This window comes from Daucus carota, chromosome 5, assembly GCF_001625215.2.
Source record: "Daucus carota subsp. sativus chromosome 5, DH1 v3.0, whole genome shotgun sequence".
Classification (NCBI taxonomy): Eukaryota; Viridiplantae; Streptophyta; class Magnoliopsida; order Apiales; family Apiaceae; genus Daucus; species Daucus carota.
The window spans coordinates 12,750,386-12,767,580 of NC_030385.2; the positions used below are offsets into that span (position 1 = coordinate 12,750,386).

The window sequence follows — 17,195 nt, forward strand, 5'->3', positions numbered from 1 at the left end:
ATTTAAAAATCATAGTAAAAAATTTAATAATTAAAAATTAATTTTAAGACACATTGTACTATTGTCTTATGGGATGAATTGACCTAAATATATAGAAAATGGATATTTTGTGGATAAAATCATTGAATTTTTTTTAATGTTATATAATTATAAATCTATTGTAAATATAAATATAAATATATTTATATTTATCTAGTTTAAAAAATAATATTAAATTGATTCCGTTAATCACTCTGATTTATCCCTGATTATCCGATTATTCGCTAGACAGTGCCTTTGCCAACTGTCTGATTTCCGCCTTTTACAACACTGGCTCAATGCTATTAAATTTTTATTTTGTTTTCTCCGGAAAAAAATGGGTTCATTCTTATAAAAAGATGATCCTTTAAGAAGAAAATTAATGCAGAATTAACAGGTATCATTTATTTAAAAGACAAAAGATAACTCTGGTCATTAGTTTGTAAATATGAAAGTTCGGACATCTTAAAATCAGATGCAAAATACAACCACCAATTTATAATTTACTTAAAGATGGACTTATTAAAAAAAAATGCAAGTAATTATTCGTAAAAAGTGGTAATAAAACTTAAGGCAGCAACGAATATTTGTGCGCAAGAAAAAATCTAGCAATGGCATATCAGTCTGTGTGCCCTGTGGGCATCCAACTAGGAGGATTAGTGCGCATCTAGTTCGACAAAACACTCTAAATCCCCATTTTAGTCTCTTCTGTTCCATACTTTTTCACGTGCACAAAACTGTGGCTCTGTTATTAGGACTCGCATTTTGCGTTTGAAGCTAGATATGTAATATTCTCAGCTAACCAAATAATTGTCCCAGTAAAGTTGGAGAAGAGGAAAGATCTTAATAAACATTGTTAGAATTATGGTTGAACTAATCAGCAAGTTATCATTTTCTACGCGCAATTTTAGTATTTTGAATCGTTTTATAAACGCATTAAGATTCAAATTATGTCGCGGGGAAGGGAAGGGAGCCTGCAGATTAGCAAATGCCAAATACTACTAGCTATCTTTTATTGATTTAGCTCTGAAACAGCATTATTCTTCTCTTTATTCTTATTGGAAAACTTTACAACTGGCTGACATGTTTGTACTAGGAGTCTAGGAGAGCTGATGGAATATAATACATTTGACAATCTTTAGATATCTATAGAAAGGCCACTGAGCTTGGTGGAGGCTCAACTACTAAAAGTAAACTGCATAAAACCAGAATGAAAAGAGAGAAAAAGAGAAGGGATCTGCAAGGACCAACGTTTCTTCTGACAACTGCAATTCCATCTTCACCATTTTCCGAAGACGTGTTTTTCATTTGCAGAATTGGACAAGTTAGATACCCATATGCTATGCCCGTAAATGCTGCTCCCATATGTGTCCTGCGTTGCAGCACGTAGTAGTCGTAAGGACTTCATATCAATATAAGTTCTACATAAATATAAGTGCAATGGCTGCTCGGCAAATTTTGTTTATAATCAAGAATAAATTTATGGGGACGTCAGTAAGAAGATATGTGCCTGCGATCCAGAGTTATTTTGGGAGCACAAAATTGTTTTTTAGAAAACGGGGAGGGCACTGGTATATTTTATTATAAATGCCGTGATCTTAAACAAAAACTGTGTAATCAGTAATAATGATAGTAATAAATCATTGAAAACAGCAAAGTATGGATTAAAAATTATTTTGTAAAAAGTAACCAACCAGTCATCAATTGGTCCAAAGTTGCTCAAAATGCAGCTGAGCGCAGTAGCAATTATTGCCTTCTGAATCATACTTTGAGAGTTATCCTTACTGAGTGCATCTTGGTTTAGAAGTTGGCAAATAAACCAAGCCCCAAGAATGGCGAAAACTGGTCCCTGAACATACAAGCATATTTTTTAGAATAAATGGACATAGAAATATAATAAACTGTACAAGATAAGATAGGAGTCTGAACAGTTTAAGCTAGTAAGACTCGGAATGTGTTCCTTCAACTCAATCCGAGACCTCAACAAAAGCCTGACACTATTTAAAGATGTGTTCAGTCTCGAATAAGAGTACAGGACAAAACACAAAGAAAATTTATTAAACATACTACCACAGTTGTGAAGTAAGATGAGATTTTGCCGTTAAAAAATTTTGTTTTCTCATCATACTGTGATATGGTGTTTGGTGCTAGAATTCCATCCTACGGGCAAATATCTATCAATTTGATTACACTTTAGGGAAAAGAGTCGAGCTTAAGCTGTATGAAAGTAATTTAACCGAACACTGTTAAGTGATCTCCAGCTGTTCTTTGTATTTCTGGAGTTCTATATATTATGATGTGAAAACTGTCTGCATCAAAATATGGGTCATGTGAAATATTATGGAAAATTGAGCAAACAACACATCCCTGTGAAACGAATGCGATATATAATGCTCACCGTCCCACCGACAGTTGGGTCTGCCATGTGATAAAAGCTAGTAAAATTGCCAGAAAGTCCTCCAAGTACATATAACAAGATAAAAGTGAATGAACCATATGTTCTACAAACTTGAGGTCCAAATGTAAACAGCATCCAACAGCTAAGCGCAATGTGGTGGATTCCCCAATGCTGTCATCACAAATTGATAATATTAATCAGAACTGGATCAATTACATAACAATCATGAAGGCTGGTAAAAAAAAACCTAAGCAAAATATAGTATGGAACACATAAAAGAATAATCATATATTAAAAGAGAAATTCATCCTTTTCTGCCAAAAGCATTTAAATTGACTTTATAACAGATATTTCATGTCAGATAAAAATTCCATACTGGATGATGTATGCATCACTTTTTTGGGGATAAACTAATAATCAAAGATTTAAAGGTAATTTAGTCTTCTAAGATATAATGCTAATATAACAACAGAACAGAACCACGAACCCAGCATCAATGTTGTACCAGAAACATTGGTGTCACTAGCCTCCACCATTCCCCAATCAATATTAAATCATTAATCTTTGCTCCATATAGTGATGGGAGTGAGAAGAGTCCCAAATCCGAGGTTCTAACTGGAGTGGCTATTTCAAATAAGAAAACTGCAATGTTTATGGAAGACAAAATGCCTCTGCATTCAGGAAATTACATAATAAACATGAGCAAACTGTAAAAGATAACTTGATGAAACAGCACATAAGCTACCACGGAAACTGTGGCACACTGAATAGATTACATTAGATAAAGACTGGAGGTGTCATTATGTGAACTTTCAGGACCACCCCTATTCACCAACCACAGATATTTTTTCAGTTTCTTCGTTTCATTCACTGAATCTTGCTTCAAAGTATGACTAGTTGTTTCTGTAATTTCAGCATCTGATGTAGATGCAATGTATACTATCAAGTTTGCATCTGAAAACAAGAAAACCAAAAATTTATTATCTCCCTGCAACAAAATAAGTGCCTGGTTAAAAACTTGCCAAGACAAATCTACCATTTCTAGTCATCCTTATTGCCAGTGTATATTTCATAATTCAAAGTATTGCATATGTTCAAACCTTAATCTAATATATCCTGAACTTTTCATTTGAAAGTGCGGACCAACCATTAATAACTTGCAGTAATTGTAAGTGGAGTATAAGTCTAATTACTGAGGTCAAAGTTGAGTTTTTGTATAAGAAAGAAAACTTGCAAGACTATAAATGATGACTTACCTTTATTAACTTTGCCAAGGTAGCCATCTAAAGACTCCAGCCCTTCTTCAGCTTTGGATGATCCAAGAAGTTCTGCTCGTCCATCGTTCAATTTTCCAAGAAAATCATTTAAAATTGCTAAATCCTTTTCTGCGCTAGATTTCCAGGTTCTGTCAGGTAACTCTGTTGTGCTGTTGAATAACTTAAGCTCATTGACATTATTACTTAGTTTCCTGAAATAAGAATCCAGCGATCCCAACTGCTTTTCTGTAGAACAAAGTTCTGTTTTTTGTTTCGTGTCCAAAGAACCATCCGAGCTGGAACTTGAAATGCATGAAGCCTTTTGCATATTATGATGGGTGGATGGTATACTTCTAGTGTGTAAAGGAGTAGAGTTTCCCCTATGCTTCAGCTCTTTCAAAATATCCATCCATCTACAAGAATTCCGTGGTGCCAAACCATCACAGTCCAGTGCAACACGATTGGCAATAAATCTCCGAGGAAGTCCCTCGTTCTTATTGACACCTTTTAACATTGAAGGGACTTGGTCTTGACAACGCAGTCGATAGCATATTGGTACCACTGCCGTGTGGCCCATGTAGTTCTGAAAAATTGGTAGTTCATAGAATTCTCATTAACATAACATAATAAGAGAAACTCCATGCCGAAACTATGCATGTTCCTAAAGCATCATCCTAACCGAGTCAAGCCAAACAGCTCAATTTCAGGGGCCGTTTGGGTGAGCTTAAAAAAAGCGTCTTCTAGCTTAAAATAAAAAAGTGGAGTAGAAGTGAGAAGTAAGTTAAGACTTATAAGTTATCAAAGTGTTTGGAAAATAAGTAGAAGTCCTGGAGAAAAAGCTAACAAACTCAGCTTTTTATAAATTCTTCCGACTTCTTTACACAAACGGGTCATCAATTGTTTGTCTTATCAGAAGTATCTGCAAGACATATCACATATGATACTGTAATTCTTGCTAATCATACTGCACAGCAACACAACTATGAGGAACCTATACAACCATCTACGATCCTATGATCAAAGCATGTCCTAAGCCCAACTCTAAATCTCGAATATTCTGAAAATTTATTTTCCCAAAACTACTAGGATCACTTGACATGCTAAAGAACCCACAAAATAAACATATGTTGAGGTGCAACATTCAGAAACATGCAAAACATGCACAAGCATATCTTATAAGATGAGAAGAAAGGTACCTGTACTTAATGAGATAAAAGGCAACAGAAGCGGGAGATAGAGTGGTAGTAGATTATTTCCATTAATGAAGATGTACCAAGTAGCCTTATCCTGACTAAAAGGACAATCTATTTGTCCAGTGCCACGTATATTCAGAATCTCGATCTCAGCCTGTAGCTTTCCCCACTTTGGCATCTCGTATCCACTCGTTTTATCCTGCTTTCACCCGATACAACAGAAACCACAAGTCACATGATTTTCTTTAGCCGATAGGAATCTCACACTTATTGAAAAAGTGGTCGTCCTGAAAATCGTTTTTCGAAATTATATTTTGACGCATCTAGATTTTTTTAGAGCGATCTCGGAGATCATATGCAATAGGCTTTACTTTGACTCTTGAATATAATATAAAGTAACCCTGCATATCTCAAATTTTGTTCACATAACAAACAGAAGCGTATACATACCAGGGATTTATATGCATAAAGACTAATAGAAAAAAAAATTTGAAAACATTTGGAGTACCTAGCATTTTCCTCCGGGATAAAATGGATAGCTTTTACGAAGTTGGTATGCATTTAAGACTGCCAATTCCATCAAACATTTTATATACTCTTTTATTTTATATTTTATTAATGAAAAATACTAGAAATATCACATCTAATTAAAACATGAATATAAAATAACATGTATTATAATTTTTATTAGTTATAATTTAAATAATAATAATGAAACTCTATATATATATAGAGTTAAGTTTTATGGAGTAGACAAAAATATTCGAGTATTGGAGTACAAGTTACAATTTTTTTGTTTAATCACAAACAATGTCTTTCATTATCCAAATTTTTATGTAATTTATCATCTATAAGTTGTCTTAAACAAAATTATTATTCAATCAATAATATTTTTCAATTTTAACAAGTATTATGATTCGTGTTTGCTTATTAATTATATTGCAGAACATAGTGTTTTCTAATTTATAAAAGTTTTTGTTCTACGTTTTGTTTATGATGTTTATATTGCAGAACATAATCTGCAGGTTGTCGAATGTTTAACAATAGTGTAGGAAAAAAAAATCAAATTTAGATGACTAGATCATATTTTTTTCAATTTTCTACTCAAATACTCCAATGTTTTTGTCACTTAACTCTATATATGTATTATCAAATCATTTCAAATTATCGTAATTTTTTTTTTGCTATCCATTTAAGTTAAGAGACAAGTAGATTTCTTGAAAAAGAGGAGAAATAAGTTCTTAAATTTATAAAGATACATAGCGCTCAATTTTTAGCTTACAGCGCTATGCAAGTAGAATCTACTTACATAACACTTATGTAAGTGCTATATTAGTAGCATAATTCAATAACGTTCCCACAAGTGCTATGGAAGTAAGCGTTTTCCAAGTACAGAAAACTTACATATCACTTCAACAAACGCTATATAAGTTCGAGGTTTATAAGAAAATATTACTTAGATAGCATTTTTAGAAGTGCTATTGGAGTTATTTTAAAAAAGCTCTTGTGCAAAGTGATGCATTAGTGACGTTTATAATTTAATAAATTTTCTAAATTTTATTTGTAAGATTCTTAATAATTTTATAAATAAAATAAAAATAGGTTAAATGGAAAATTTAAATTATTCTCATATAATTGAAACAAGTCATAATATACACTTCCATAAAACTAAAAATAAATCACTAATTCTATTCAATAAAAATCACTAATTACACAAATAAAATTATTATACAGGAGAGATGTCACAATAAAAATAATTGTTCTCTCCTTCATCGAGTTGCGTTTCTGCCCCCCAAGAGTGAACAAGACACCTGTAATCCAGCACAACCAACACAAAATATCATCCGTATGTGTTATATGTCTGGATAAATTTCACCAAGTTCAAAATTAAAATCAAAATATAAACTCAGCCAAACACAAGTTAAAACCTTCAAATTGGAAAGACACAAGCAATACCTTCAATCAAGTGATAATAGTCGCAGAAGCTCGAGAAATCAATTTACAACCAACACAAAAATATCACTGGTATGTGTTATATGTCTGAATAAATTTCACCAAGTTCAAAATTAAAATCAAAACATAAACTCAGCCAAACACAAGTTAGAACCTTCAAATTGGAAAGACACAAGCAATACCTTCAATCAAGTGAGAATAGTCGCAGAAGCTCGAGAAATCAATTTGTACAGACTAATGAGAGGCTCGGTGAAGACTTAGAGTCAAGAAAAGACTTGAGAGTTAACAGCTCTGCCCATTTGTACCGTAGAGATGACAAAAGGCTACAAAATTCAAAATATTTACCATTATATCTATGGCAAATAAAAAAATACAATAATAGTAGTATACTAGTGCTTAATATTCACCCATAATTAATGCACAGCAGGACAAATGAGACAGAGCAGGGAAGGAACTGAGGAATTAAAAGAGGAACAATTAATGAACTTTTGGATCCAAATGTCATCGGTAAAATTCTATATTCCCTTGCAACTCTGTCTAAGCTTGTAGATCTGCAACTGCAAAATAACAAGTTTGAAGGTAAATACCTGAATTTAAACAAAAAGAACTGAATAGCGAATTTTAATTCTTTTCTTTTCTTTTTCTCTATCTGCAAAATATTTCATTTAATTACTTCTAGCATGGGAATACAATAGATGATCTAAATAAATGATTAATTGAAGGATAATAAAATGAAGTCCAGTTGGGAACTATAACAAATCAATGGACGAAAAGATTGTCAATAAACTAAACACAACAGATGATCTAAATAAAGATTATTTACTGCCAAGTAATCTTTGTCTTCCATCGTTAGCTAAAGCTCTATTAGGTTGCTTTTCTCTTGTGTTCTTTTTTCTCTTATATAAAAAGTAAAGGTTCAATTTCCATAAAATTACTCTCGAGGTTCTTGTTTTAAACCTCGACGCCAAAGGTTAGTAGTAAGTACATAAGCAATGGGCATCAGTTAGTCCTGTTATAGTCATCTTATAAGTTTTATTTCTTCACCAACTCATCACACTGCAAATTATAGTACAGTTAAATTATTAACCGCTAAAGTGTCGTCTTGAATTCGTGTGAACTGGTTTTGCAAATGTATAAATAGGAGCTTTGAGTTAAGATGGGTGCTATAAAAACTCATAAGATCCTATGGGAATCTGAAATCTTATTAGAGGTCTAAAATGCTATATATAACTGAAAATTTGCATAAATAAATTTAAACATTAGAGTTTATAAATTTTATTAAAAAATAATGAGTATTATTTGCAAATGTTAGTGACAACTTTTAAGTTCTTTTCTTTCCAGCACCAATTCCTTACTCAGTCTGGAGCATGTATGCCATTACAATCTCCTTATATAATTACCATGGGCAGTGTTATATGAATTGCTAATTACACAGGATAAATCAATTACTCGACGAATTAATCACATGTAAACCACAGACACTAACCTTGTATAATCCTTAGTAATTTTCCTATGACTCTGCACAACTTATTCCAGGGCCAAACCACGCTAACACTGCCCAACACCACACCTTCGCTAGCTTCTCTCTCTTACGGGCATTTACGGGGGTGTATTCGATTGGGATTTTAATGGATTGTTTTTAGTCTATGGATTTTAATGATTGTATGGGATTTTGATTTTGTGCGGATTCTTGATAAAATGTCGCAGAGTTGATGGGATTTAGGTACAATGCTTCAAAATCCTATTGATTTTGATGGGATTTCAAAAAACTTAAAATACACTGAAGAATGCCACAAAATCCATCATTTTATGAAATGAAAAAAAATCCATCAGCATTTGAATACCATCAGATTTTAATGGATTTTAAACAATCCCAATTGAATACCATCGGATTTTAAAGCATAATTTAAAATCCCAATTGAATACCACCAGATTTTGTAGCATAATTTGAAATCCCAATTGAATACCTCAAGATTTTAATGGATTTCAAACAATCTCAATCGAATACCCTCGGATTTCATGAATGCAAAAAAATGCTTTAAAATCCCAATCCAATACACTCCTCTTAATTAAACAGCTTGCCTGCACCCCTCCCTTCACCAACCCTTCACACAATTGCTTCCTGAATTCCCAGCCATAGCCACTGTTGGCTTCATCTGAACGTGGTAACGCCGCTGTGCGAGTCCTCTGGCCAGATGCGGCTACGCCGCCGCTCGTCTTCATCAATACGCGATTATGCAGTCCATCGCACATACCAGCCACTACCGCTTTCAATTTAGGCATCAACAACCCCAAACCCCCTGCAACTCTTTCGAACCCACACATAGCCACCACCAGTTGCGGCACCGTATAAATCCTCCACCATCATCGTTCAAACACACACATATATTCAACCGCTCAATCAGAAATCCATACCTTGAAACCTCTCTACTGATTTGATTCCGTCTCCTCCACAGATACCCTAATTTTTGCTTCATTTCCCCGTATACTATGGCCCTGTTTGGTTGGGAGAAGCGGAAGTTAGCTTCTGGCTTCTCCTCCACTTCTTTACTGTAGTCACTTCTTATCTTTTAAGTTAACCCAAACGACCCCCTCATAATTTATTTTTCCCCCTCACCTGTTGTACCATGGTTTCGGTAGTAAGAGCATCTCCAACCATCAAGACCCTTTAGCTAAAAGGTGAGTTGTCATGCCAAAAATAAAAAATTTAGCCAACTACTTCAAAAGTTCACACTCCAACCATAGTGACCTGTTGTCTATAAATTTAGCCAACCTCCTGTGGATGGCTAAATTTGTCGAACCTCTACAGGTCTGTAAGAAATCTGTAAGAAGATTGCACATCATTTATTACCACATTGAACTGATATATTCTATTTTAACAATCTAAAATATTAATAACATACTATTTTTAAATTATAGCCAACCAATATAGCCAATACCGTTGAAGCGAAATGTCTTACAGGTTCAGCAAATTTTACATAATGTCTTACAGGTCCAATTTAGCCAACGATTATAGCCAACACCGTTGGAGATGCTCTAACATAGTAATAGTGCAGTACTCATAATTTACTTTTTATTTTCTAGACATAAACATTGAAATTATAACAAATAATTGGTTTCAAGATTCCATTTATATACTTAAAATTCTTGAGCTCCCATATAAAAATAATATTTTATTTTTAATATATTTATCTAATTTTATGAATAACTAGTTTAAAACGACTGTTTGAAAATCTCTTTTATTTTCAAAGAATCATTTGAGATATTTTCAATAATTCAAAATATAAAACTATCACAATTCATTTTCATAAAATTAAATCTAAATATAATAATTAGTATAAACAAATATGAATTAAATTATATTCGAAATACCACTGACCCGAAAAGTATTTAAAAAAAATAAAATTAAAAACTTAAAATAAAATAAAAATATAAGATTTTATTCCTTCTTTTTGAAAAAAAGCATGAATATGAAATAAAATAATTTCTAGATTCTAGGTCGTCACACAAAATATAAGAATTAAAGAAAACTATTTTGATAAAAGTAACACAAAATAAAAATACTTAGCTAGCGTTTCAACAAGTACTATATATGTATCGTTATTTAGAAATAAAAAATATGTGTAATTACTTATAATACGTTATCTAGGATAGCATTTCTACAAGCGCTATATATGTATCAATACTTAAAAATAAAAAAATATAATTACTTAAAATACGTTATTTTGGACAACGCTTCTACAAGCACTATTTATGTATCAATATTTAGAAATATAAATATATATAATTACTTAAAATATGTTATCTTGGATAGTGAAAGGCACATGTTTAGCATATTTGTAATTAAAGAGGTACCAACTCAACTCTGATAAGAAAGCAAGGTAAATAGCAAGTACTGTTGAAGGAATCCGTACGAAGAACGTCAAGTGATTTATTGAAATTATATGTCTGAAGAATTTCAGGATGCTGCTGCACACCACTGGAAGAAGTTCATTAATATGTTCAAGCCTCAGTGTACAAAAAATATTTTGTAGCACGTCCAGAAGTCCAGAAGGTATAAAGTTTCAATAGTTTATTTATTCAGAAGATTCCATACTATTGTTAGCAATGAAGAAGAACTACGAAGACAAAGATTCGTCGAACAAGCCTCATCTCAAATGTTTATTTGATAAAGAATATTTGATTCAGCTAGATACAGATGAACCAGACAGTACATTTGTGTGTCATCTACTCAGATTAAGTGTTCTGCATCAACTATAAGTGGCCGTTCATTCAAGACAAAGATCTACATCGTGTTACAATGTCTGGAGTCCCTGCTGCTGAAGGAATATAATTTTATAAGTATTTATTTAATTATTTCACTTATCAAAATAATTAAATTAGTTGTATAATTTATTTATTAAATTGATTCACATTCGAATTAATTTAATTTATGAATTTATATAATTAATATAATTAAGTGAGTAATTATTGAATATTTATTCAATTAAAACAATTGAATTTATGCATATTTGCCTCGGTATGACATTCCAAGGGAAAGTCATACCGTGTCAGTAGATTAGGCATTCTCCAGCATGACATATAATGTCTTACCGTGGCATTATATATGGGATTTAAGAATGATATGACATTACTAAATAATGTCATACCGTTTGCTGCTATCAGACATTCTCTGGTATGACTTAAAGAAAGTCATACCGTGTCTATAGATTAGGCATTCCCTTGTGTGTGTATGACTTGTGTTTATATGACTTTAAAATGTCATATAAAGTGCAACCGAATGACTTTATGTGGCAAAGTCATACCGATTGAAGAGTAATGGCCAAGTAAGAAAGTCATACCGCCCCTGGCAGTATGACATTCTTTATATATGTCATTCCTTCTTTGTTTTATGGCATGGCTTTGTGTAAAAATGTCATATCATCCATTGTAATGTCATTCCTAAGCTAGAAAGTCATTCCTTTCAATGTTATACCTAGTTCCAAGTGATTTGCCTATAAATATGGCTTAACTTCTTCATTTCTAAGTTGTTCAAGCATTGTAAAAGCTTTCAAGTTGTTTGTAACTTGCTATTGTTATATCCACAGTTTTCTGTGCTTTGATCACTCGGTTGTTTTAATCACTAAGCTAGAATACATCATGTCGAATTTATTCTACGAACTTTAGTGGACATTAAAACGAACCATATTAATTATATAACGAGTTAAAACATTGTTATATTAATTAATTAAAATCTGATTAACAAGTTATATTCTAATCAGATTATTCCGCCGCGATTTTTAGTGACGATTGTATTCAATCCCCCCATTCTACAATCGTTTCAGGACCTAACAGATAGCGCTTCTACAAGCGTTATAATGTATCAATATTTAAAAATAAAATAAATATATAATTACTTAAAATACTTTATCTTGGATAGCGTTTGTACAAATGCTGTGTAAGTTTATACTTCAATAGCGTTTACTCATGTAACGCTACCTTAGTGTCTGCATGTATATATTTCTTATATAAAATAGCTTACATAACGTTTTTCTGGAAAAACGCTATGCAAGTCTATCACTTAAATAGCGCCTAAAAAAACGCTATGCAATTAGCGTTTTCCAAGATCAATTTTGTAGCAGTGAGGAGTTTACGTTGCATTTTATTTTTCATATTACTCCAGAAAATTTTTTATTAAAAAAAATAAGAAAAGAGAAAAGATAAAAATATTGTGCTAATTCACATTATATTAGTTCTGGTGTGACATTGTTATATATTTTATAAATAAAATAATATATGCATAATATATTATTAAAATTGAAATATTTAAAGTTTGTTTATTCGGTTTGTATTCGGACTTACGTGCCTACTAATTTATAAAATATTATAATATATCTTCTTATTATAATTATTATATATTTAAACATTATTATGGAATTACGGGCCTTATTAATTTTTAACATATTCTAGTGGGTCTATTTATTATAATTATAACATATTTGAACATTCAAATGAAAATATATTTTTTCGGTCCAATTTTTAATTAGTTTTTTGACGAACTTTACTATCAAGAGCTTACTCAACATTTTAAATAAAAAAATTATTTAATACACCCTATAAAAATATATTAACCCAAATATGTTTATTATTGTTTTAAGAATGTATTTTAATTAAAAACACAGATTATTCCGATATAATAATATTCAATATTAAAATATATGTGATAGAATAACAAGTATTATAAATCACCCTCACAAGAGTTATAAATTAGTATATATATAAGCAAATCATCAAATATAAAAAATTGAAATGGAAACTTGAAACTAATTTAAATTACCTTAGAGTATCTTCGATGAGTTTTTTAAACAAACTCTTAACTCCGAAGTTTAAATGATTGCTACACTTTATAATCTGCATATCGATGACTTTAGTTTTTATTGCATTTCAAAAAATAATCATGTCTTAATAATTTAATACATATAAAAAATAAATTAAATAACAATATCAGAAATGTATAAAGCAGGTTAATAAATTGAAAAAGGTAATATCGATGTCCCGTACACACATAAAATTTTGTCTATATGCAAAAATATTATTTAATATAAACAATTTTATTTAAAATATTGTTCATGCATGTAAAGTTTGAACCATCTTATTAAACCGGCTTTCAAATGTTAGGTTCAAATTATATTATTATTATTAGATTGAACTTGATTTAAATCCAAACTTGATAATCTTTAACTTTAAAATAAAATCACATCTCATCAAATTATTTTTAAAATTATTTAAAATTATTAAATTACTAATTTTTTTCACATATATTTATTAAAAATTTATTGGTTAAATTTAAAAATAGTGTCACCATTTTCTATCTCGACATAAATCATGGTCACCGGTTTGTAAATTATAAAGCGTAGTCACCATTTTGAAAGCTAGCAAAAATTTTGATCATCAATATACAAATGTGAAACTATAGTCATCATTTTGAAACTCGGTACAAAATATGACCAACAATCCAAGTCACTTTTTGATGATAAAATAGGACAATAGATATAGTTATCCTAACATTATCAGTGACACAAGAGACTCGATAAGATCTATTACATTTTAACATGTAATTGGAACATTATAATTATAATGATAAAATACGGATCCCAAAGATGATTATCAAGTCACTACTTATAAGGGATATATGAATTGTAGGGACATTTATTAGTCAATAAAATAACACGGTCTTGCACCTAAAAATGGTTATCAAATTTCTTAAGGCTAAAAATATGCTATATGAGGGATCTATTCTTGACAAGATCTTTTTCAGATATAAATTAAAATTATTAATTCTTACTTCCTTGAAAAATATCTTAAACAAGAGTAAAGTTATTTGGAGCCCTATAGGGGATTAATTAAGTTAGAACCGGATTGAATAACTTAATTACCAAATTTAAAATTTAATATGGTGTAGTAAAAACTTTATCCCCTGTTTAAAACTTGTATCGAGACTACAAGTAGTTAATATGTGTGGAAGTAAAAAATAGAGAAAGAAAAATATCACACTGAGAGATTTTATCTTGGTTCATAATGACGCACCCCTAATAAATTCGCTCACCGCTACGTCTAGTCCCCGAGTTCTTCCTCAGACTCATTTTTCACTGTAAGAAGAAACTTACTTTTTATAACAGACGGAAAAAACCTTTACAAATATAAATATTGGTAAATAACTCCCTGTTACTACCTCACTATAAATATAAACTTACAAGACTTGTCTCAGAACGTAACTCCCCGTCATTTACTCAAAGTCGTTTTGTATGTTGTGACTTGTGAGTTGACTAAAATTCAAATATATATAAATATTTGTGAGAGTTACAGATATGAATTAATTATAAAATTATGTACATTAATTCTATTAATCGTGAAATGAATATGATAATATATTTTTGAGGGCGGATGTATATTTTGTATGCCTATGATGTTGTCGGATAACAAAAGAAAAGGTATAAGAAAATTTGCTTCTTCTAACATATATAATCTGGAACCCTCTTCAATATGTTATATAATTTTTGTTTTCATTAGTATTAGAGCCTTGGTAGTAGGCATGTCAGTTTTGATATCGAGGAAGCTTGGTTTTTTTACTTATCCAGTTCAAGACAGTGGTGTTGTTCCATACAGAGATTCAAGCAATACATCTCTTTCACCTAACATTTGTTCACTTCTTATATTCTTTTTCCTAACATAATTCATTTTTGTTATTAGCTTTAACAATTATCCTTTTTTTTTGTTTTGTTTTCTCATATGAGAATACAACATTAGTTCGTTAATTCTGCGCAACCCCACACTTGTCCAAATTGTGAAATTGATTAGTACACTGGCAGCGCTGTGAAATACTCTTTCTGTTCAGAGATAATAGTCTCTTGACATTTTTTCACGTACTTTTAAGAGTTTTGATTGTACATTTATAAATATTATTTTTGAATTTTGTTTTGTGAATAAAAATATGGCATTAATATTTTTATTCACAAAAAGAAAATTTTAAGAATAATATTTATAAATGTACGGTCAAAACTCTTATAACTACGTGAAAAAAAGCCTAGAGAGTATTATTTCCTAACAGAGGGAGTAGTACATTGAAGTTTCTTCTTCTTTTTTTTTTTTGCCTTGTTTTTACCTATATCTTGTTTTTAATTATTATTTATTTTTTGTAGCTAGTAACTGTTTTTTTTATTTCTTATTTGGTTTTAAAATGTCAAATTACTTACTCTTTTCTTATTTAGTTTTAAAATGTCAAATTACTTATTTTTTAGTGGATTTAAATTTGTCGTTGAAATAGACGACACCTTTTTTGAAGAGAGGAATAATTTTTTGTTGGTGTAGTTGAATATAATTCAGAGCATTTAACTAAAGATATAGATGGATGAACTACTAGAATTTGGTCAATAAACAGTTATAATCATAGTTAGGGTCTTTACACAGATAGACTCTCAAGGATTTTTTATTTTCAATTGTTGATTATATTATTGAGTTTTTAGTCTTTTGACGGTAGGTTAGTGGGCATCGGGAAGTGGCTTAATACTATCTTGTTCATGTCTTGTTGGATGAGCATAATTTCAACAGCTGCAATTCTGATCACTAAACATGTTATTGATAGATTTGGTTGGTGTCGGACTATGAGTCTGAGGATAATTTACACATACTGTTCCAGTGTGACTTTGCTGAAGATGTTTGGATTGTTGTAGGCATGCTAAGTCTAATCTCAATGGTACCCATGTTGAGTACGATATACTAGTCTTTATGATGCAGGCAGAACAGATGGATATGGGGAAAAGTGACAATATCATCTTTTGGCGTGATGTTTATGACATTAAATATGAGGTCTGACTGGAACAAGACTAGGGACTTCGATAATCGAAAAGGGACACAACAACAAAGAAGAGTAGGTGTGTGGTGCAACCACCAGTACAATGTGTGGAAATAAACATGGATGCGACTTGTGATATAGATGGACGGTTAACTGGCTTAGGGTATGTAACAAGAGATGATGAAGGTCAATTTATTCGAGCAAGGAGATTACAGACTTGATACCAACAAAGAATTGTTGAAGCTCTGAGCTTGATAGAAGCTCTTTCCTGGATGAAGAAAATGGAAATCGAGTGTGTTTTTGAAACGGATGCCAAAATTCTAGTGGATGCAATCTACACAACAAAAGATAACTAATGATGTTCGACAGTTGATACAATTGTTGATGATTGTAAGGAATAAATTAAACATTTTGAGGAAGTGTTACTTGTTATTATTCTTAGATCAGTGAATAATGTTGTCCATTTGTCAACAAAAAATGCTTACTCTATGTTTAGTTTACAAGAGTGGATTACTAGGACCGAGTGAAAAATCAAAACAATTAGAAACCGAAATCACTAAAAATTGATAAAATTCGAACCGCAAAAATGATCCGAAAATCAAATCACAAAATTAAAAGCTGAACAGTGTTAGGGTTATACTGAAATATTCGTTTGAAGTATATAACAATTATTTGAGAATCTTGAATGCATGTTTTCACATTGTTTGTATATTATATATTGTAGACAATCTAGTATTAAATGGGATAGCAGAAGATTAGATTGTCGAGTTCCTTATATGATATAATAAAGGTTCACAGTCTAAATGATGTTAGACAAACCATTGGAACGACTGAAGTATTATTTGGAAATAGTTTATCTTGACTATTGAATAATATTTATATACTTTGTGTATATTGAACGGGATCAAAATAGTAGAATAATTATTTCTTTTATTCTGACAATAAAGAACTAAGATTCTATGATGTTATTAATGCTTAAGTTCTTAATCCGGATATAGTGATTGACACTTGTATTTAATGCACATGCCTTGACTCATAAGTTAAGT

General features: G+C 31.0%; 1 protein-coding gene and 1 long non-coding RNA gene across 2 annotated transcripts; both read right to left on the bottom strand.

Annotated features, from left to right (window-relative positions):
- Positions 1-1,037: 1,037 nt before the first annotated feature.
- On the bottom strand, positions 1,038-5,033 carry LOC108223982 (RHOMBOID-like protein 9, chloroplastic). The gene is made up of 7 exons (XM_017398483.2): positions 4,869-5,033; positions 3,673-4,255; positions 3,193-3,370; positions 2,922-3,087; positions 2,417-2,587; positions 1,713-1,867; positions 1,038-1,390 (listed from the first exon to the last, which is right to left on the bottom strand). Exons 2-7 carry the CDS (start codon positions 4,247-4,249, stop codon positions 1,165-1,167), a joined length of 1,473 nt encoding a protein of 490 aa, XP_017253972.1. The 5' UTR covers positions 4,250-4,255; positions 4,869-5,033; the 3' UTR covers positions 1,038-1,164.
- A 1,435-nt stretch (positions 5,034-6,468) lies between these two features.
- LOC135152598 (uncharacterized) lies at positions 6,469-9,345 on the bottom strand. The gene is made up of 5 exons (XR_010291905.1): positions 8,305-9,345; positions 7,226-7,375; positions 7,001-7,141; positions 6,822-6,905; positions 6,469-6,676 (listed from the first exon to the last, which is right to left on the bottom strand). It is a non-coding gene; the product is annotated as an uncharacterized LOC135152598 (long non-coding RNA).
- Positions 9,346-17,195: the final 7,850 nt, after the last annotated feature.

What these genes read in the sequence shown, in the direction of transcription:
- LOC108223982 (XM_017398483.2), bottom strand. Translation starts at nt 4,249, where the DNA reads ATGGGCCACACGGCAGTGGTACCAATATGCTATCGACTGCGTTGTCAA. An exon ending in ACCCAACTGTCGGTGGGACG is followed by an intron (nt 1,868 to 2,416) that starts GTGAGCATTATA and finishes TTGTATGTTCAG; the next exon opens with GGACCAGTTTTCGCCATTCT. An exon ending in TTTGGACCAATTGATGACTG is followed by an intron (nt 1,391 to 1,712) that starts GTTGGTTACTTT and finishes GCTGCAACGCAG; the next exon opens with GACACATATGGGAGCAGCAT.